General features: G+C 36.9%; 2 protein-coding genes and 1 long non-coding RNA gene across 11 annotated transcripts; 1 reads left to right on the forward strand and 2 right to left on the reverse strand.

Annotated features, from left to right (window-relative positions):
- Positions 1 to 2,021: 2,021 nt before the first annotated feature.
- On the reverse strand, positions 2,022 to 3,506 carry LOC112939621 (uncharacterized). 2 transcript variants are annotated; one of them, XR_010742668.1, is made up of 3 exons: positions 3,151 to 3,411; positions 2,752 to 2,997; positions 2,022 to 2,683 (listed from the first exon to the last, which is right to left on the reverse strand). It is a non-coding gene; the product is annotated as an uncharacterized lncRNA (long non-coding RNA). The 2 variants fall into 2 exon arrangements; XR_010742669.1 differs by having other exon boundaries at positions 2,223 to 2,683; positions 2,840 to 2,997; positions 3,151 to 3,506.
- Positions 3,507 to 12,180: 8,674 nt separating this feature from the next.
- On the forward strand, positions 12,181 to 18,192 carry LOC4342555 (peptidyl-prolyl cis-trans isomerase CYP63). Of its 8 annotated transcripts, none has more exons than XM_066312244.1 (14): positions 12,181 to 12,409; positions 12,493 to 12,614; positions 12,730 to 12,784; positions 13,311 to 13,399; positions 13,667 to 13,691; positions 13,780 to 13,818; positions 13,933 to 14,050; positions 14,606 to 14,760; positions 14,841 to 15,168; positions 15,258 to 15,370; positions 16,031 to 16,178; positions 16,591 to 16,899; positions 16,980 to 17,060; positions 17,629 to 18,192. In XM_066312244.1, exons 1-14 carry the CDS (start codon positions 12,223 to 12,225, stop codon positions 17,987 to 17,989), a joined length of 2,130 nt encoding a protein of 709 aa, XP_066168341.1. In that variant the 5' UTR covers positions 12,181 to 12,222; the 3' UTR covers positions 17,990 to 18,192. The 8 variants fall into 8 exon arrangements, with proteins under 8 accessions (XP_066168341.1, XP_066168342.1, XP_025883068.1 ...); XM_066312245.1 differs by having other exon boundaries at positions 16,034 to 16,178; XM_026027283.2 differs by having other exon boundaries at positions 12,516 to 12,614.
- Positions 18,193 to 18,483: 291 nt separating this feature from the next.
- On the reverse strand, positions 18,484 to 21,871 carry LOC107277102 (2-methyl-6-phytyl-1,4-hydroquinone methyltransferase 1, chloroplastic-like). Its single transcript, NM_001425704.1, has 3 exons — positions 20,311 to 21,871; positions 19,179 to 19,485; positions 18,484 to 18,991 (listed from the first exon to the last, which is right to left on the reverse strand). The coding sequence occupies exons 1-3, from the start codon at positions 20,838 to 20,840 to the stop codon at positions 18,836 to 18,838; spliced, it is 993 nt and encodes a 330-aa protein (NP_001412633.1). The 5' UTR covers positions 20,841 to 21,871; the 3' UTR covers positions 18,484 to 18,835.
- Between the last annotated feature and the right edge of the window lie 68 nt (positions 21,872 to 21,939).

Genomic DNA, 21,939 nt, shown 5'->3' on the forward strand with positions numbered 1-21,939 from the left:
TAACTACAAATGCAGCTAAGGGTTCCTTTGGAACGTAGGAATACAAAAACACATGAATAGAAAAAAAATGTGGGAATCGAGGTGACATGTTAATTGAATCCTTTGGAATTGTAATCTATAGGGATTGTTAAAATTTGCTGTTTGGGTCCATAGGAAAAGTATAGGATTTTAGGAGAGAGGTTGACATAACAAAGTTCCCGATGAGGTCCAACCTTATTTTAGAAATCCTTCAAAATTCCAATGAATCAAGCCACTCCATATGAATTTTGTAGGATTCTCAAATACCCTTCCAAAGGAGCACAAAGGAAAATTTTCCAGGGGTTTCTAATCCTACAAAAATCCTCTATTTTTCCTTTGTTCCAAAGGAGCCCTAAACAAACGGCATGGCTGGTGAGCTGTATACACTTTAATCGTCCATGGATGTACGTACGTTTCACCGTATTTCTACTTATTTTTCTGACAGGACACATGTACGCATTCAGTAGAGTTATAAATATGTACTTGTACAATAACTCCATGAGTGCTATACTAGCTCACGAGAAAGCTCGAAATGGTTAGCTTGACCAGCTAGCTAGCCTTTTTGTCAGTTTTTTCTAGTATGTAGTCCCTCCGTCCTTTAAAAAGAAAAACCCAACTTAAAACTTGGATGAGATAAAATCTAGCATAACGAATCTAGACAGGCTTTTAGGTTGAGTTTTTTTTTTGGACGGAGTATATAGCTAGCTAGCTTTAAATTGTGCCAGCCCATGCTGCTGTACATACTGTTTGTATATTCAACACTCCTTGTGCATAAATTAAAAATGCAAAAAAAAAAAGCAATCTTGATTCCTGTGAGAAATAAACTGAAATTTGTAGATAGAACACATGAATTTCAAGGATGAGTTCTATTTATAAGGTTGGGGAAAAAATCATACGGCCTTAACCCTAAACCACATTATCCGTCGACCCATGTTCAGCGATGTAAATAGGTCAACCCATGTATCCGTAAACCACATTAGTATTTTTTTTCCTTAGTTATATACTAAGAATACATGATTTTATAAATATTCCTTTTGTAAGGTATTTTTGGGGCCATGGGTTATAAAAGCCAAAGACACATAACCAAAGCAATAAAAATAATTGTCAGGTAAGACTTCTATACTTCTACTCATAATGGTCTCAAAAGCCAGAGAATTGGATCACAAAAGTGATAAAAAAAATAAAATTAATTCTACAATTAGCCGTGATTTATAAGCTGAATTTGGAACCAGCATGACTACATTATTCATGACATAATAATACAACAATTAGTTTAAAATTGGAACATGTACTTCTTCCCCAACATGTTTCCATCCTAACACCATATGACGGTTAGGAACTCAACTTTTCGCTTATGATTATGCTTATCAACCAGAATTTAAATTCTTAACCTTAAATTTGAATTTGATTTTGAGGTTTTTTAATCGTAGTTTATTTTTCAGCTTTTACTTTTAGATCGTTTAGAACATTTATATAAAAATTTTATTCACAAATTATTTTTTATTTGCAAATATGTCGTTTGGCTTATTTCACCAAACATCCAAACGATGGGACTGTTAGTCTTTTTCCAGCTTAATTATTGTGTGAACCAACAATAATTACACGTTTTTACGGCACCACAATTTTTTCGATTAAGATGTATATAAACAACTGGATGTAGTCAATAGCCGTACCTGTACGTGAGCTACCCCTACCGCAATTAAATTATTCTCTTCTAGCCTTTTCTTTTACTATATCTTTTCTCCTCTCGTTAGTTATGGCTCTTATTGTTTTGCTTACGTTTTTACTTATAAGTTAAATTTTGAATTTTAAAATTGATTTTTTTTCATCGTAGTTTATTTTACAACATTTGCTAATATACGATTCGGATAATAATGTTTACTCATAAATAAATTTCTGTCTTTTAATATACGATTTGGATAAATATATGAATAAGCGAAAGCTCTATTTATTATATATAGTATATATGCGACGAGTAGTGGCACATCTCACACAGATCTTCACATGCAATTGAGTAGGACTGGCATAATGGGAAAAAAATTAAGAATGTACACCCAACTTTCGGCTGTAATAGACAGGGACATAGAATCTAATGTATTGTACACTCAAATCAAATGGTTAATCGATATTCAATCAATCATCGGTTAATCAATTAATTAATTAATTATCCCCTCTAGCTAGTTACTCCAAAAAATCTGCTGATGTGTATCGTCAAATCTGGTCATACATTAGTGTAATCTGGTCTCAAAAAATATATCTAAAGAGAGATAAAGTAATATAATTACACAATCATAATTTGCCCAACTAATACATCCGTAGTGACGACGATAGTGTGGACTGGTCCCACATGTCATTCAGGCGGTACTCGTAATAATTTCAGTAAGATAAAATATCTGCGGTTCACTTCGCCATGCATATCACAAACCTTGCAAGTTGCAATCTTGTATACTATAGTATGAGATAAAAACAAGAGAGAAATTTGCAAGATTAGTATTTATTTATGACTTTGTTACTTCTCATTATCCTGGCTAGCATCAAAAGCTTGCAGAGATCAGACCCAAGATTTGTCTAGCTGGCTGCTCCAGACTGATGATAATTAATTGGCTCCATATAGCTAGCTAGCTTCTCCTGAACATGCTAAGCTAGCAAGAACACCCTACAACACCTGGACAACTGGATATCAGATTTTATTGATTGAATTAAAGACAAATTAAGAAGTTGGAAGAAACTAACCATTCATTATATATATATTTTTAGATAATAACCATTCATTATATATGTTGATGATGCAAAGAAAGAACTCCTTATTAGTCTCTCACACCTGTTCATCTTCAGATCTTGGCTTGCTAGCTCATGTGATCTTCACACCTGTTTCATCCTCAGTTCTTGACTCTTGCTCATTTGATCTCCAATTAATTCATGGATGCTCAGCTCCCAAACAAAACATCTAAGATTTGATCGATCCTGCAAGATTAAAATCTGCACACAGAAGAATATATAAATTTGCATGTAAGCCTCACACCAACATATATATATGAATACAATCTGGCCCTTTAATTTTGTGCAGCCACAAGCAGATGAAACTGCACAGCATGATCTGATCTTTGTTTTGGCAGTCAATTCTGCCCTCACCTAATAAGCACTCATCAGATCATGCTGGCAGCTTCAGCTCCTAATGGTTGCACCTCAACAATCAAGGCTGTGTTTAGATCTAAAGTTTGGATCCAAACTTCAGTCCTTTTCCATTACATCAACCTGTCATACACACACAACTTTTCAGTCACATCATCTCTAATTTCAACCAAAATCCAAACTTTGTACTGAACTAAACACAGCCAAAATTCACACACACACACACACACACGAGAGAGAGAGAGAGAGAGAGAGAGAGAGAGAGAGAGAGAGAGATATGAGAGGAAGAAGAAGGCTCTGAGAGGCTTTATATAGCAGTGGCTCCAAATTACTCTGACCGACCAGTACACACTTTGATATAGGTGGTTATATATATGTGTATATATGTTTGAAGGATATATATATAATACGGCTTAGTTATCTCTAGCTAGATTGATGTAACAACTAACTAATGTGGTGGTCCCATTGCAAATTTGCAATACACTGTGTCACTGTCAAACACACACTAACCACCACCTTTCAGTTAGGGTTTCTAAAATATATTTTCTGTATACATGGATATAAATGCATATATATAAACAATATTGGCCACATGAGCTCTATGATTTTAGTCTATGCATTTAGGGCCATATTTAAATTTTTGGAAGTTTTTTTCGGGTCCCTAGTGCCAGCCAACCACCACTTGAGATCTTAATCATACATAGTACTTTCTAGTCTTTTGCTAAGCTATTCTCATTTTGTAATAATTTGTTGATGAGCTAGCTTTTGTACCATTTTGATAATTTTGATAATTAAGCCAGGGCCATGTGTAAATGGATGCTGCTCCCAAAGTATCAACAGGTCAAGCATTTGGATCTTGCATGGAAAGGTCTTGGTGATTTGATATAATGAAAATGTATTTAGTTTTTTATTTGTCTGATTCCTAAGAAATTGCTTTTGAATTATTATTAGCATTGTCTTGACCATATATATAATTAAGCAAACAATTTTAGCAACAAGCTAGGAAAGCGAGATGCATATGCCTGTGAAATGAATTCTATCACCTGTCTGGTAGCTGGCGTATTGTGTATCGTGTGATCATGCATTGCACACATACATTAGAAAATTTAATGAATACAGATTAATTAATTTGTAATATATAGCTGGCATGTAGTACACTAGTACCTTGCAGAAACAAAAATATGTATATTAGTATATAACATGTGTGTGCAGGAGATCTACACGTAGTACATGGCGTGCAAGGCTTGCACTACAGTTTTTATCTTAACTAAAAGGTATAAATTATTGGAGATGCATGCATGATTTAATAATTGATTAATTAGTGGAGTAGTTGATTGGATCACTCTTTAAAATTATACTGTATGTAGGATGTACTATACGTATATTAACAGTTGTTATGTTGTACTAATGTACTATATAATGGCACCAAATTTGGCACCTCAATTCTCATAGCATGTGCTTGTGTGAATGAGTTGTCTCTCGATCTAGCTAGCTAGGAGTACGAAAAATACTCCCATTAATTAACATCGACAAAATACTCCCGTTAATTCACCATCTACAGGTTATACTCCATCCATTCTAAATATAGGGTGTAGCTATATTTCTTCAATAGTAATATAAGATATGCATCCATGCATACAATTAATTAGTATTTCTCCTCTAAATTCATTTCTTTAAAAATTCTCTATGCTCTTGATCTCTAATCCCAGTGGGGACATGCATTATAGGACATGCATTATATTTAGAGAACTTTTACGGTACAACATACTACCAGTATATACTGGCAGTATATAGAAGGGCATGTTAAGAATTTGATAGAAAATAAAATAACACTTTAGTAATTTTTGGTTCAGATTGAATTTAATTGGGAGTAGCCGGTCCTGGATCTTATCGTGCACTAGGGGAGGAGCATCTTGAGCGCCATTTGATGATGAAGCACGTGACGATAGCACGATTTGATGATAGAATAACGAAGAAAAGATAAAATTACCCTTTCAAACTTTATACTGCTATCTAATTAACTAAAAAATCCAATCAATCTACACTGTTAGATCATATATACTAGCAGTATATTGTACCGTAAAAGTCCTCTATATTTATTGGGGTGATAATAATTATTTCTTGGTCTTTTAACTCTTTATGTTAGTAGTAACGTCATATATTTTGGAGTGGAGTGAGTATTAATTAAGTATGTATGTATGTACACTAGCATATATTCAACAAATATAATCAATCTTAATGCAAATGATAAACTAATCCGAAGCTGTTCAAGCTATTCTTAACTTTGATCAAACTACTATATCTTTTACATGCATATATACATGCAGACAAATATGTATATGGCTCAAATTCTACTACACAACAAATAATTAAGCATAAGTCTATGCTGACTGAGAACAAAGAGGACAAGTAATCCCTTGGCTGCATGTGTGGATCAAGAGTACACACTACAACAAAGTGAGGTAAAAAGAATAAATATACTGCAGCTTTGCAAGTATTGAAATATATACAGTGCAACAAAGTGAGGTAACATGTACTTCATCTATTCCAAAATATAATCATTTCTAGATTCAAATGTGTACACTTGTGGGGTGTTGATTAATTTCAATGCATGAAAACATATACATTTTCAGTCAGTAAGATGCTTGGGAAGGGAAGAATTAATCTAAGTAATCCAAAACTTAATAATTGTCCAAAGTGACTGAAAGAAAATATTTTCCCTCTGTTTATATTTTGGAAGTATATGCACATACCCCACCATTGGAAGAAGAATGCATGCAGCTAGCAAGCACAATCTGTGCCTGTCTTTCATGTGTATTTACACACGAATTAAATAGGTTAGCTGCAGCCAGCATGACCTAGCAACAAGGCATGCAATGCATATGATCCCCAAAAGAGGCCACATGACCATAAAATTCTTTTTTCTTGGTGATCATTTCATAGCTAGCTAGTACTCCCTCCGTCCCATAATATAAGGGATTTTGAGTTTTTGCTTGTAACGTTTAACCACTCATCTTATTCATTTTTTTAAAAATTATTATTTATTTTATTTGTGACTTACTTTATTATTTACAGTACTTTAAGCACAACTTTTTGTTTTTTATATTTGCAAAAGAATTTGAATAAGACGAGTGGTTAAACGTTGCAAACAAAAGCTCAAAATCCCTTATATTATAGGACGGATGGTGTAGATCATATCAATGCTGGCGGCAGGGCAGCTTCACCCATTCCTTTGGGCAGTTCCAAGATTGTATCACAAGATTAATAGATTAATTATACAGTATATACACAAGTACTAGGGAATCACATGTTCTCTTCTCACTGCTAACCAGCTAGCATCTGGGACCATTCATGCATGGGATCTCTAAGAAAGACACTGGTGACTAGCTAGCTAGCTCCTATGAATTAATGCCAAATTATTTCTAAGGTGATATATAGTTTAATTAATTTAGCACTGAAAGGTTAACCTGGGCGACTTCGATCTGGTTAAAAGAAAAGGTCGATAATTAAGCAAAACTGAAAGAAATGAGGGCAGGAGAGAGATTACATAGAACAAAAGTACAAGGAAGAAAGATTCCAAGAACAATGTTAAGAAAGGAAAAGGAACAAAATAAAGAAGGATCTACCTGCACTCAGTATGATGAGGGGTCATTTTGGTTTGATGCCAAAATTACCCTACCAGATTGTTGTCATTTTGAATAGTAGTTTAGTTAGTGTTTAGTTTGTTACCCAAATATACCAATAAGATACATAAGTTGCTAAAAAAATTAACACTACCAAAATTTACTTATGTTTTGGTATTGCTAATATTTTAGTATGGTAGCAACAAACTAAACAAGTCTGATATAAACATAGTGCTCCTACATGAGAGTACTCACTCCGGTTTCATTTTAATTGACGTTTTAGACAATGACATGGTTTACAAGATATATCTGTGACTTTGTTTTTCTATTATAATATATATAATAAATAAATACATGTTTATTTTTATTATAGTGCTTTAAAAGACAAATCTATATATGTTATTTTAGTTCCTTTAAACTAAATATTTTTAAAGTTATTGATAGTCAAAGTTATAAAAGTTTGACCTTAACTTTGTTCAAAATAATTAATATGGAAGAGAGAGTATGCAGCATCTTCAATTCATTAACCTGAGGTAGGTCTATCTAGATAGGGAGAAACTGCCAATGAAGAAGACTAGCAATAGAAGGGATCCGTAGTATAGCTAGCTAACCCTAGATGCCTAGCTAGCTATAGCTATGTCTAGACAGCAAGCATAGGCTGCTGCACCACAAGAGTGAAAGGCTGTGGATATGTGTTGAGCTGTTGAAGATACTACTACATCTCAAAATATAAGTGTTTAGAGTTTTAAAGAAGCTTAAATTGATCGATAATATAATAATTATGATTAGTTAATATGAGAAAACTATTATGTGAACATTTAACAATAGATGGTTGTTTAGTTGAGATGACAAAAGCATGCACTACTACAGAACCACATATCGGTGCCGGTTGGGACATTGAAAGCGGCAATGATTAGTCCGCCGACACCAATGTCAATCTTAAAAACCGGCACCAATATAAAATCAATGAGCCAAAAAAAAACGGCTCCTCGAGCCGACGCAGGAGCCGATACTTCGATCCGATGAACTCCACATGAATCCACATGATGAATAAGAACAACACATCAATTCTCATTAATAAATCTCAGATGAACTCACATCGGCACATCAATTTCAAGAACATCATCTCACATGAGCAACAAATGAACTCTAATAAGAACAAATCACAAATCACAAAGAGAGAGGGAGGGGGAGAGATGGATCCACCGACGCCGTCGCACCTCCTGCCGCCGCCACCGTCCGACCACCTCCCGCAGCTGAGGGGCGCGGGCCGCCTGCCTCCCACCGCTGAGGGGCGCAGGCTACCTCCATCCAACCGTCTCATGCCGCCTCCCGCAGCTGAGGGGGCATGGGCCACTTGCCTCCCACCGTCACCTAGAATAGGTGCTGGTTTTTGACATATTAAAGGTGTCAGTTTTTTATAAAAACCGGCACCTAATAGGTGCCGGTTTTTATTTAGAACCGACACTTATAATTGTTTAAAGATGTCAATTTTTTTTTGTGATTTCAATCCGCGGAGGTGGAAAAAAGCCTATAGTGGCGACACCTATTTGATATTTTGTAGTAGTGATGTCGAAAAGTTTGGTAGTAGTACATTTTAGGATACATTTGGAATGTTACATTATTGTTATACTTTAGATTACAATAATTTCTTTTAACTTTAACACAAAACATGGAAATATTTTCCATTGTGATTTTATGATAGCTATTGCCACCATATATGCTTGCCTACGCGATGGAGCTGGCCGCGTACGTATAGTAATAGTTTGCATGTTGGGAACCAAATTCCATCCGGTTGTAATCTCATGAATGGATGAAAAATATGGGGGGTATGTTTGTTAAAATTCTAAACGGTACAAGTTTCGTAAAAACTATTTTTTAAATAGCTATTAATTAACTTTATAATAGTTCATTCATACATTTCTATTCTCGGATATCTATATTCCTTTAAAAAGGAACAGTGATCGTGTATGCTTAATTTGACTCTCATACCATCATATCACCAACTCTCCAGTATTTTTTTTTCTATGGAAATGATATTATACGACCAAATGAACCACATGTTACCGTCCCCCATCGTCAACTTCCTACTTTTGTGATGAGAAAGAAAAGGATAATATAGGTTCAAACCTGAGGACTCATATTTTAGTAACAAATATATATGTAGAAATTAAGAGATGATATATAAAAAATGATGATAATTATTAATTAATGATTTTTTTCCTCTTTTAACTAAATCTTATTGCAACGCATGGGCAATGCTAGTCATCACAAAATCAGATAAACTATCATCTATTCGTCCATTTCAGCACTTTAATTTGAACGTGGTTACGACAAAAATATATATGTCGACTACACATATCTTTTATGGTGCCAAATTATTCTTCTAGTTGGTGGAAAGTGAGATGATGCTAATTTGGCTTTGGTTGAACCTGGCAATGATGAATTAAAATATGACCTAATTACCAAATGTAAATTCAATTTTGAGTTTGTATACTAGTAGCTTGTGGTAGCCTTTATTTGTGCATATTGGCCTATTGGCCACAAATTAAGCAGGACTTTTCTTCACTGATGAACTGGATGGTGGCTGTAATTTCATACTCGTATCTTCATGTGAGGTTTAATTGGTTGTTAATTACTGCATCAAGGAACGATGATTTGGCACGGATCGGTAGATCGATGCATGGTCAAATTGACCCTGGCCGACAAGAGGTTCAGATGAAATCCTGACAGAACATACTGTACTCCTAGAAATGACAAGATCTTGAGACTCGAAACAAAGGCCTCTCAAGTCAGATCAACAGCTATCGATCCTCCCAAGTCAGATCAACAGCTACTCCGTACTCCGTATCGATCATCGATGAGATACTTGGATTGCATTGGGAGCACAGCTAGCTGAAACATTTGACAGCTAGCTAAAAGGATCAGTACTCTTTTACTGTTAATTTCGCTAGATATGCAGGAGTAGCATTAGGTAGGTACAACAGTCTAGTATCACTTGTCTCGTCGACTATCTGCTGCCGTAGCTTCTTCCTTTTGTCCGGTCAATGGTGTGCATTCCCTGCATCGCATTGGTGTGCATCGCAATAGTGTTCATTGGAGTATGATTGCGCTTCCTCCTTCCCTCCCCAACTATAAATATGTTTATGTTGTTTACTTCCTCAATACTAAAATGGAGTAAGGTCGAGTTTAGTTCTAAACTTTTTTTAAAAATTTTTTAACTTTTTTATCATATCAAAGCTTTTCTACACACAAACTTCCAACTTTTCCGTCACATCGTTCTAAATTTCAACCAAAATTCTAAGTTTAACGTGAACTAAACACACCCTAAGTTCATTTTTCACTCTTCTCATACATATCAATGCAAAAACAAAAAATAATAGAATACCCTAATATAACTATTCATCACTTTATCTACTCCAAATATAACTATTCACTACTTTATCTATTCCCAATATAATTGTTTCATACTTTTACAAACTCTGATACAATTATTACTTAAAAGAACTTATTTTGGAATAAATAGATGGAGCTAAAAATAAATTTATTATGGGACGGAGGTAGTAACAATAAAGGGTTAGGAGAAAACATTTTGATGCTCCTTAATAAACTTAATAAAGAAGGGATAAGTATAGTGTGAGTGTGATCGGGGATAAGATGCAAAATATTTACAATTAAGTGCAAGGTGATTAATAAGATAAGCATTCACTCCATCCCAGAATAAAGCTCCTAGGAGTATTTTGAGGTAATTAAGGATTGTGGTGAAATTATTCTCATTACTAGATGGTGGGGTGATGGAAATTATAAATATTATGGGTGGAGGGCAGGTCTCAACGGTTGCTGGGATGATGAGCGCGCCAGGTAGCATGTGAAGTAATGGGGTAAAAATCACATTTTATATATTCTATAATTAGCTATATATGGGGTAAAATTTGAACTTAGTTATATTTTAAGATGGATGCGGTAGTATTTCGGAGTGTTTATATTTTTGTCAATAAATTTTAAACTCTTGATATGCTTGTGGTACAAATTATTTGGCTCAATCGGTGGAAGCACAGGCTAGAGGGCTATGCATGTACACCCTCCGTCCAAAAAAAAAAAAAGCTTAATCTAGGAAGGGATATGACCCCTTATAGGACAACGAACCTTTTGTTGTTCTAGGGGTCACATCTTATTGTCTTAGGAGGGAGTCACGTTCCTTTTTAGGTTAAGTTTTTTTTTTATGGATGGAGTAGGCTAGATGGCTATGCATGTACGAGTAGTATCCTAGCTACACTATCACTACTGTGCATGGAAGTATTGTCACATCGACGGCCAATTAAAGGTTGCATGGCTAAACTTTAGTACTCATTCCAAAATATAAGTCATAATCACCCATAATACAAAGACTAAGAAAATATTTAATCACTTTCTTGGTTGGAACACCTTGATACATGTAAGCAATATGATTGGAAGGTTTGATGATATAAGATTTAAAACAAAATAATTTTATAGGACTAAAGGATGATAGTTAATGTATGCATGCATGCACACCTTATATTATGAGAAATGAGAGAAAAGTGGTTGTGTCTTATATTTTGGGTTGGAGGGAGTGAATTTAAGAGCAAAATAACAGCACAAAACATAACACTACAAGTATTTGTGGCCATATGCATGTGTGTTTATTAGTACTTGGCAAGCAAATTTTTAAGGGCTCCTTCGACACGCATGGTTATCAAATACGGAAATAAGAAAAACATGTGATTAATAATTAAGATGTCATGCCACTCTATCCGTACTAAAATGTACGTAGCTGTTTCTGTTTTGCATTTTGTAGCTATTTCATGTTAAATACAATTTTGAGACCGAGGGAGCATAAAACTATATGAATTTCTCAAAAAGAGTACTACTCCATTAATTTAATTGGTTTATAACTCGAACATAGCGTTAGTGATAAGGTTTTAAACCCCCTAAATATGTACTTTTGTGGTAATCTTATTGCCAGCCATGTAGTTTTGCGATACTTAGCATTAAACATGTAGTTTTAATTTATTGTTAAATCCGTAGTTTTATAATACACCATCTTAAATATATAATCCTTCCATATTTTAATGTATGACGCCGTTGACTTTTTAATCAACGTTTGACCACTCGTCTTATTCAAAATTTTTATGTAAATATAAAAATACTTATGTCATGCTTAAAGAACATTTGATGATAAATCAAGTCACAATAAAATAAATTATAATTACATAAATTTTTTGAATAAAACAAAAGGTCAAACGTTTGTCAAAAAGTCAACGGCGTCGTACATTAAAATATTAAAATATGGAGGTGGTATATTTTGCGATAATTCATTAATTTGACTGAAATTTCGTGAAATTTACTCAAACAAAATTATCACATCCTACCTAGGCCCATCCCATCTGGCCCGGCCCACTCCACCTCCCTCACGGCCTCACCTCGATACATGCGCGAATACCACCACTCCCCGACCTTAGCCCTAGCCGCCGCCGCCGCGCGCTCCCCTCCCCATCCCCTCGCCGCGCCGCGCCGCCGGCGAACCCCCCTAGCGCTAGGCCAGCCGTCGCCGCGCGCCCCGCACCCTCTCCTCCGCCGCCGGGCCTGCCGCCACCACCGCCGCGAGGCCTCGGTTGGTATCCATCTATCTATACTATCTATATCTTCTTGGATGGCAGTTTTTTTTTATCGAGATGTGTTGCTAATGGTGCTGCGTTAGCACGCCCACTCGCGCGCCCGCAGGTGGTGGTCGAGGACGCCATGCCCAAGGCGAAGAAGAACCCTCATGTCTTCTTTGACATAGCGATCGGCGGACGCGCCGCTGAGAGGATCACATTTGAGGTTGGTTGGTTGGTTGAGGAGCTAGTTTGTTCCAGCATGGCTAGTTGCCTACCTGGTGTTATTGTTTGAGTAATCGTTGCTGCCTGGGCTAACTTTCTTTGCCTTCGATTTGCAGCTGTTTGCGGATGTCGTTCCGAAGACCACGGAGAATTTCCGGGCTCTCTGCACGGGTAAATTTTTACTCGTTTGATGGGATATAAGTTGCGTGTAGCGGATCAGTTGTCGCTAGGAAATTTATTTGCGCTATGCGACTTGTAATAAACCTTAGGTGATGAACAATGTTTTATGATAAGGATGCGCGTGAGCTTTTCTGCTCCGCAGCTCTGTTGGGTGAATTTACATGAGTGATGAGGCACATGCCAGTTCTGAATGTAGTATATTACAATGCTAACAAGTCATACTCAGTTTTATTATCTGCATGCTCGTGTATGGTAATTAATATTGTTATCTAAAGTAGAATAGTGGGAAAAAAGTCTCACTATGTTCCTTTCAATGGTTCTGGCATGATTTGTTCTGTTATAAAGATACATTATTCTTTCAATGAGCAATTGGCATTTAGTTTGGTCAGGTTTCTTGTAAGTCATAGGCTTATCATTTCAGTACTATGATAGTTTGTATTTAAATGATGTATTAGCACTGATTTGCAACCTGTGTGACCTTTTATATCCACATGCTCACTTTTTGGTTGATATGTAGGTGAGAGAGGCCTTGGAGTATCTACACAAAAGCCACTTTATTTTAAGGGAACAAACATGCATCGCATTCTGAAAGGTTTTATGGCTCAGGTACTGAAAATTAAACCAAATGATCCAAGTCCTCTGGCCACTGCATATTTCTTTGTATCAACTCACAGTATGTTTTTGTTCTTTTATGGGATTTCAAATGCTGAACTCTACATAATTCTAGAATGTAGATATGAATGGCTTGCTAGTTATACAGCATAATCCCAGATTTTTTTTTGTTCCATTTGCAGGATATATCTACTCTAGATTGCATTCTAGCATCCATTTTTTCCCTAACTATACTCATCTTATCAAAATTTTCAACTGCAGGGTGGTGATTTTTCAAGAGGAGATGGTATTGATTCATTATCCCAGGCATCTTCTTTCAACTGACTTCTTGCTGTTGTACACTTTATAAGCTCAACGTTACATGCTGTTTCCAGGACGTGGTGGAGAGAGCATATATGGTGCAAAATTTAAAGGTTAATGACTAATGAAATTTGTGGCTGCCATAGAATTTTTTTAATCCAATTAGTGTCAAATGCATTAGTATGCTTTCGCTAAAGTTTTTGTATGTACTTTCTGGTGTTCTACAGATGAAAACTTCAAGTTAAAGCATGACCAACCTGGTGTTCTTTCCATGGCAAATGCTGGACCAGACAGTAATGGATCCCAGTTTTTTATAACATTCATGCCAACACCACATCTTGATGGGTATTGCTTCTTTCTGTTAGTCAGTTGGCAATTTTCTCTGTTAATCTCTCTTCTAGTTCCTTGTGCATATTAAGTTATGCCTTTCTTTCTTTCCTTACTGCACAAAGATATAGTACTTGATATCTACCAATACCAAAATTTAACATTCTAGAGAGATTTAGTCTATTAAAAAACCTTGAATCTAAAAATTCTGTACAACCATGAAAGATCAATTAGCCTCATGCATACACACATAAAAGTTGCCATTTGTTAAATAATATCTTATAAACAGCACATTTATGTCTATGTATATACAACCATAGAAAACTCTCTGGAGTGGGTGTGTGTGTAGAACACATCATTAAGCCCTACTCCTTTCTTAAATGTGTCTACAAGTTGTGTCAGGTAATGGTTGAGAGTATGTGGTGGCTCCAACACAGTGTATGTTGCCCACAGAAGTAATCAATTTCCTAATTTCTATGGTGTTTTCCTGTGGATAAGAAGTCATATAACTTCCTTTTACCAATGGCTCCAAAATCTATCAACTTCAAATGACTTAAAATTATAATCGTGTAGCAAACATGTGGTCTTTGGGAAGGTGGTCACTGGAATGCCCTTGCTGAAGAAGCTTGAAGCGGTAGGTTCTGATACCGGAAAGCCTACTTGTGAAGTGAAAATCGTGGACTGTGGTGAAGTCTCTGATTCCCAGAATCAGCTAAAGGGAGAGAAAGGTAAAAAGCAACATAAACAGATAATACCAAACAGTCCATGTGTTGTCTGGTTAGCTTTCTCACTACTTGTTCTTTTGCAGAAAAGAAGCTCAGAAGAACAGAAGACAATTCTGCTGCTGAAAAAAGGGTCAAAACCCAAAAACCACCTACTCATGATAAACAAAAGAAAAAGAGAAAGCATTATTCTTCTGATTCCTATAGCTCAGATTATTCTGACACACAGTCCTCAGATAGTGGCTCGGAATCAGAATCATACTCTTCGTCATCATTGGATACTAGCTCATCCAGCGACCACAGACACAAGAGAAGAAAAAGTTCGAAGAAGGATAAACACAGGTCTGCAAAGGGGAAAAGCAAACACAAGAAGACTAAGAGAAAGAGTAGAGGAACAAAAAGGAAATCCAAACGGTACGTTGATGACCTGTATGATCTTGGTAGTGTTATTAGCTTATAATGATGTATTTGCTGAAAGATCCCCTGTCTGGAGCTTTTTACAGAAGCTACAGGAGCTCAAGTGATGATTCAGATAGCTCAAAGACAGGCGGCAGCAGTTCTGACAGTGAAAGTGAAGGCCGTCGTACGACTCGTACCAAGCATTCCTCGAAGAAAGGTAGGACAATAGAAGAGTCAATTCACATTCATTTGCTATGAAAATCCTGAGTAGTCTAAAATATGCTGCTTTGATTGAACTGCACAGATTTCTGTTCTGCTTGTTAATACTTTGGACTCGCTGTGATTGTCCGTGTTACTTTAAATTTTCTCTGCCTGTTAAATTTTCTGTTTTGTGGTTCAAAAGGCTGACTTTGTCCACTGCACTTGCTAATCCCTGCTTGCGACCTGTCCATATCTACTTTTTTTCTGCAACTAAACTATCTATTCTATTCTGATACACAGAACAACTTATGTCTGCAACTATTTTTTTGATTCTGTTTACCACTCAAATTCTTTAAGCATCCACATAATTGACGATACTCTTGGCCAACCTTTTGTTTATTATCATTTCTTGCCGACCTTAATTACAAAATCATTCTAGAATACTTTGAACTGATTCTGAATATGGTAAATGTAGAGTTTCATCATTTATATTTTTTAAATTGCTAACAAGGTAACATCTTTCTAATTTATGACAGAAGTTACCATCTTTGACCTTGAAGTTTTGCCTGCTGTGTTTGGTTATGACGTATGTTTCATGGAATGTGTTGCATTTAATTGTTTGAATGTACTGAGATTGTCTACACAATTTTGAACTAATAAGCAGCTTTGTTCATAGCAGATCCAGATAACACCAAAACTATAAGTTTGGAGAAAGATAGTACTTTGGAAGATGCAGATAAAGGCAAACAAACAGCTACCCTTGACAACATATCAAATGAAGGAAGCAAACCCTCAAACACAGATGGAAATGGGGCTGGTATCAGGTACGAAAATCAGAACTCAGAAGATAAAGCTAGTAAATTAAGGTTTGATTACTTAAAACAAATTACTTACTGTCAGGTTCCTTTCAGTACTACTCCCTCCAGTCACAAATATGTGACTTTTGGAATGCGTGCACCGTGCAGTCAACATGTTTAAACTTTGACCATCAATATTGCTTTGAATATTTTGAATTCAACTTTTAAAAATGTTATGATTATATTTGTCTTAAAAATAGTATCAAAATATTATACCAGTAATTCCTAATAAAATAATTGTCTTGATGACTGTGTCATTGTGCAAAACGTCACTTTTTTGTGACTGGAGGGTATTTAGCAGGGATAAAAATGTCCTGTTCAACATTGAGATAACCTTATCCTTTGAGTACCCAATTGAGATGTTTGTTTGTATTTGCAGGGATGATCCTGGTGCGAGAGCTAGGAGCAGTCCTATTAGGGCTGATGCAAGTTTAACAAAAGTGGATGGCAACAATGGTGCTGATACTGCAGAGGCTGGTATATCTAGAGCTGAACCTGTGCCAACCAATGGTAAAGATTTAGCAATGGGCTCTACAGACAACGGACAGCCTCAACGTGTCAGGAAGGGGCGTGGTTTTACTCAACAATATGCATTTGCACGTCGATACAGGACACCATCTCCAGAGCGTTCCCCTGTTCGGTCTCGCTACAATGATGGAAGAAATGATAGGTGGAATCATTTTAATAGGTACTGCAGTTAGATTATTTACCACATTTTTTTAAAAAAAAATGATGATTAATTTAATGTTTGGATGCCATCATGTGCAGGTATGGAAGAAATGGTCCCTACGGTGCACGCTCACCAGTAAGAAGATATCGTGGTTCCCCAAGAGCCAGTAGTCCGTCCAGGTTGGTATTCTTCTGATTATCCTTGGAATCTCCTAGTGGTCAGTACCAATTGATTGGGTAGAGTGGATGAACTATTTTGAATATAGTTGTGTACTCTTCATGAGTTCATGCCTTCTTTGGGGTTAACAGTGTAGTTTGTTATTATTTAGTACCATAATACCCGGGGTTATGTGCAACGTGCCGAAACATCTGATTTTGTTCAACTTGGACCATAATAGTGGGGTTTTATAAAAACTTTATAAAATTTACTCATAACTATATTATGATGCCTTCAAGAGTTTAGTTAATCTGAATATTACCCAAGTTCATAACTTGCTTTCATTGCCTTATATTTCATGCCAATTCTTCTCTTAGGTAGATAGCAGAGGCTATGCATGGACAAACCTCAAACTGGGTTACATGTTAACATAGATACAGTATATTTTGCTTAGATCAATCAGCTTTCTTGCGTGATTCAAATTCACCAAACATTTCCTTTTTATCCGCTTCCCTTTTTTACCATTGCAAGGCCATGTTACTTTAGCAATGAGCTATACATTTTTTTAAGAAACTCTGAACCATTGCCCAGATACCCAAGGAGAGACCGTAGCAGGAGCAGGTCACGCAGTCCATTGAGGTACCGTGAGCGTGGAGGATATCGCCGCCCCAGTCCAAGGCACAGCCGCAGCCGCAGCCCAGCGGAGCACCAGAGGCGAGATGTAAGAAACAGGCTTCGATCAGGTCGGGATGGTGGTGGCCCTGATCACCGTAATAGCAGCCCTCCTGTCAATAGAGGAAGGTCAAGATCCAGGTCGAAGAGCCGTGATCCCTCGAAGTCCAGATCACCAGATGCTCCTGCCAAAAAGGGGAGCTCAAAATATAACCGCAGGCGCAGCAGCAGTTCAAGATCCAGTAGCCCTGCTGGAAGTAAAGGCTTGGTTTCATACTGAGATGTGATATCAGAAGTTGAGGTGATATCAGGAGTTGAAAACCCTATGTTCCATGGTAGCTTGGTATTGAGTACTACCCTTTAAGAATGATGATGTAGTTAATGGCTTAATGTACTCTTCTTTTGTAACGTTTCTCATTCAGAGATTGTTGTTTTTATGCATCTTCTATTTGGATATGATATTTAGACTTCTAAGTTCTAAAATGCTTCGCATCATAACCTAAGCATAATTTATAGGTAAATCTACCCTTTGTCGTCTTTTTATGATTGGAAGTTTGTAGTCTCTTGTCCTATTAAAGCCTGTCGGTAACTTTGTTTAGATAGTCTCTTGTCCTATTAAAGTCTGTTGGTAACTTTGTTTAGATATTTGTATTGGCACGTTTCTTGTTTTCAACACGAGTTTTTCCTCTGTTGACAAGAAAAAAATGAGCTGTGAATCTGTTAACTGTTATATTCATATTCCTGCATTCCAGTCGAGTCCATGTTTGTTTTTCAGATCCCTTAAATATTGCCTCATTTTTATTTTTGACGGTTCATAAAACCAACAAGGGAACAAATGAAGCAAGCTAGAGAACAAAGCATGCCATCAGCACCCACAACACAACATGAACACGAACATTAGACCATTGGAGTGTTCAGTGCCTAACATGTAACAGAAGCTTAACACAACACAACTTTCCCTGTCATTTTGTCTGACATTGCTTGGCAACTTGGCATCAGGTAACAGTTAAATGGGCTTGGTCCTTTGGGACAATCTGTTCTTTGATCCACATGGAGACAGGTACCAGCACAAGTAAGAAGCACAGATCATTTCGTTTTGTTGGCATTGCTTGGCATCAGGAAACAGTTAAATTGGTTGGTCCTTGGGGACAATCTGATCTTTCATCCACATGTAGATAGGTACCAGCACATAATAAGAAGCGCAAATCGTCCCCATGACGAAGCGGAAGATGAAGGTGAAAGGATTCACTGGTTTCTCAACATCTTCAGCCTTTGGACCAAGCTGCAACAAGAACAAAAGGTGAAAAACCAGATAACAAAGCACATCAGTGTGAGCTAGCATGACACAGAACTCAGGTGTGTTAGACTCACTGTTAACAAATTTAGGTGCTCTTAACATTTGATGTTTGTAACAAGAAAGCAATTCTGAGTTAATATGAAGCTAGAACACATTGAGATGCAAAGAATACCTGCAAAGGGGAATCGCCAGACGATCGCTTCACGCCTGTCACAGAGCACCCCATGATCAGGCCATGGCGTCGAACACCGCGGTACCATTTGGGCCCAATTCTCTTGATCTTGACATCCTGGAACCCTGCCTTCTGGAACCATTCTATGTACTCTTCTTCCTTGGGGAAGAGCATCCACATGTCGGCGAAGAAGCGTGACAGCCAAAAGGTTGGGTGAACCGGGCCAATCAAACAGGCAACTCCACCTAGCTTCAGGACCCTGTAGGCTTCCCTGATTCCTCGTTGTGGATCAGGCCAGTACTCAATGCTGACAAAACAACACCATTGGTAAGTATGGCATCAAAACTGATCAATGACCACATATGACTAAGCTTAAAAGTAAATGAAACACAGGTCACTGATGACCACATGCATATTGCTTTCACATTTCAGGTAATAGATTCATTGGATAGGAGTGATACTTAACATCTTCACATGGACAATATAAGTCAAAACAATCATAAGAGCCAGTATTATCATATTAACAGAAATCTGATCCAACAAATATATAAACATCTCATCATGGACACTTGAATCACTGATAACATTAACCATTTACTAGAAACCACACTACTGCAAATATATCCAAACAGATGGTTTTGTCATGGTGTCAACGCTAGATCACATAGAATTTAACAGGTATTTTCTTTCATTGATACAGAAATCTATACATCAATATCAATTCAAGGATATGCAATGACAAAATAATGGCATTAGTTGATGATAGATGAAAAAAAATGTTATTGTACAGTTCACATGTGAAGTGTAACACATTCACATTAGCAAAGAGAAAATTCTTGACCAAACTTAAGTTGTGCCCACACATACCGTATATTGGTTTATCCTAGTAAACACAACCAAGAATGAATTAACTTCACAATCCTGAACACATATCTATACAAGACAGCACATAAAATGTTTTATATTTATTTTAATAAATCCTGCATCTTCTTATAGCCAAATTATAAGAATGATTCTGTGTTGCTATATGTCCTATTAAACACGACAGAATAAACCTTCATGGGTTGCTCATGGGAAACACAATTGAGAAAATACCGTAAACTGCAATGCAAAGAGGACATTAGAGAATCACCTCCCAGCAGAGACATAGCGATCAAATGTGTCAGTCGGGTAGGGGAGGTCCTCAGCGTCACCCTCAATGATGTTCACCCCATTCAGTGCCACCTTCTGCCTGGCCTTCTCAAGCTGGTGTGGAGACTGGTCTAGCAGTGTGACATTCTCATTGTCCACATGCTTGACAATCCCCAATGTGGTGAACCCAGTGCCACCACCAACATCGACAACCTTGAGCCCATGGTGGTAGAGTTCAGCAGGCTCCAATGCATCATCCCTCATGTCCTCGGTCCAATGCCCCGGGTTTATGACATGGTCATACACAATGGAAAGGAACCTATAGAACCAGAATGCTTCCTTCTTGTGTTGTATGAACCTAGGTTGTGATGCTGGCCTAGCAGAGGAGACCGCGCACTTTGGTGCGATATACTTTACCCTTGATCTCACACCACTTCTATTTCTCAAAGGAATCAAACCTATTTTGGAAGGCCCCAAGAATCCTAATCCACCGGGAGCTCTAAATGTAGAGGAAGAAACCATTTCCTTCATTGTTGTTTGAAAACTTGGATCAAATCACGTATGGCTTAGTGTATCGTTGGGCAAGAGAATACTGGTTTTATGTACGAAAGAATCAACAAACAGGAATGGACTAGGTAGCTCCTATGCTTCATTTGTGAGGTTTCTTGGTAGATTTACAATGCAAATAAATAGAAGATCAGTAGATCACATATGAGTGCCTGTACGATGCAGGAGAGAGGGAGCTAGTTCTTGGCCATGGTAACCTCAGCTGCCAAGCCACAGGAACTTGAGAACATGCAACAGCCATGTATGTAAGCATGTGTGTGTGTGTAGTCGTGTACAGTATAGACCTTTTTTGTGATGCAACAAAAGGCTTAAGCTTCTATTCCATCAGGAATTCAGGATGCTGATGGCTTTATTTGTCTTCATCTCCTCTAGTTGCTCCATTGATGGGGACATGTGGGTTGGGGATTGTAAACCTATGGATGACAATTCTGGACAGGAATGTATGGGGGACTTGCTACTTGGCATCTTGCAGTCCTTTTAGTTCTCATCCAAACATTACACCTAATTTGTTTGGTTTATGCTACATAAACAGCTTTTTTTTTGGAATAACACAAATTCAAAATGAAAGTTACAAGAGCTGCCCATAACAGTCTAAAATACAAGTATCATTTAAAGTACCCATAATTTTCAGTTCTAAGGAAGATTAACAGCATATGTGTGATTACACAATTACTTCTGCAAGTGAAAATATTTTATTGTGTAAACTTATGGATTTCTTTAAGTTCACAAACTAAAATGGGTGCAAATGTTACCAACTTACCATAGACAAAACCCATATTTTGGTAATCCTAATCCACATAATCCAAATTGATAGGTATACACCTCTCAACTCTAATGTGGACAAATAAAACATGTTTATAGATCTTGCTAGTTAAGTAAAAAGAAAAGGCTAACAGTGACACCTTTCTGCTTTTAATGATCTGTAAATGACTATATATCTTTAGTGCCATAAAAAATTCTCTATGAGATAAATATATAGGTCTACGACCAAGGAGAACTCATGATCAACCAAAGTAAATTGAGCATACCTGGTCAATGTGAAGAGGACCATGAACAACACTGG

Source organism: Oryza sativa, chromosome 7 (assembly GCF_034140825.1).
Source record: "Oryza sativa Japonica Group chromosome 7, ASM3414082v1".
Lineage (NCBI taxonomy): Eukaryota > Viridiplantae > Streptophyta > Magnoliopsida > Poales > Poaceae > Oryza > Oryza sativa.

Bases quoted from the DNA above. Each gene is read 5' to 3' on its own strand.
- LOC4342555 (XM_066312244.1), top strand. From the start codon at position 12,223: ATGCGCGAATACCACCACTCCCCGACCTTAGCCCTAGCCGCCGCCGCC. The intron at 16,179-16,590 runs GTACGAAAATCA...TTGTATTTGCAG, and splicing joins GGAAATGGGGCTGGTATCAG to GGATGATCCTGGTGCGAGAG. The intron at 16,900-16,979 runs GTACTGCAGTTA...CATCATGTGCAG, and splicing joins AGGTGGAATCATTTTAATAG to GTATGGAAGAAATGGTCCCT.
- LOC107277102 (NM_001425704.1), bottom strand. From the start codon at position 20,840: ATGAAGGAAATGGTTTCTTCCTCTACATTTAGAGCTCCCGGTGGATTA. The intron at 19,486-20,310 runs GTGATTCTCTAA...TTGTTTTGTCAG, and splicing joins CGCTATGTCTCTGCTGGGAG to CATTGAGTACTGGCCTGATC. The intron at 18,992-19,178 runs GTATTCTTTGCA...TTCTTGTTGCAG, and splicing joins CTGGCGATTCCCCTTTGCAG to CTTGGTCCAAAGGCTGAAGA.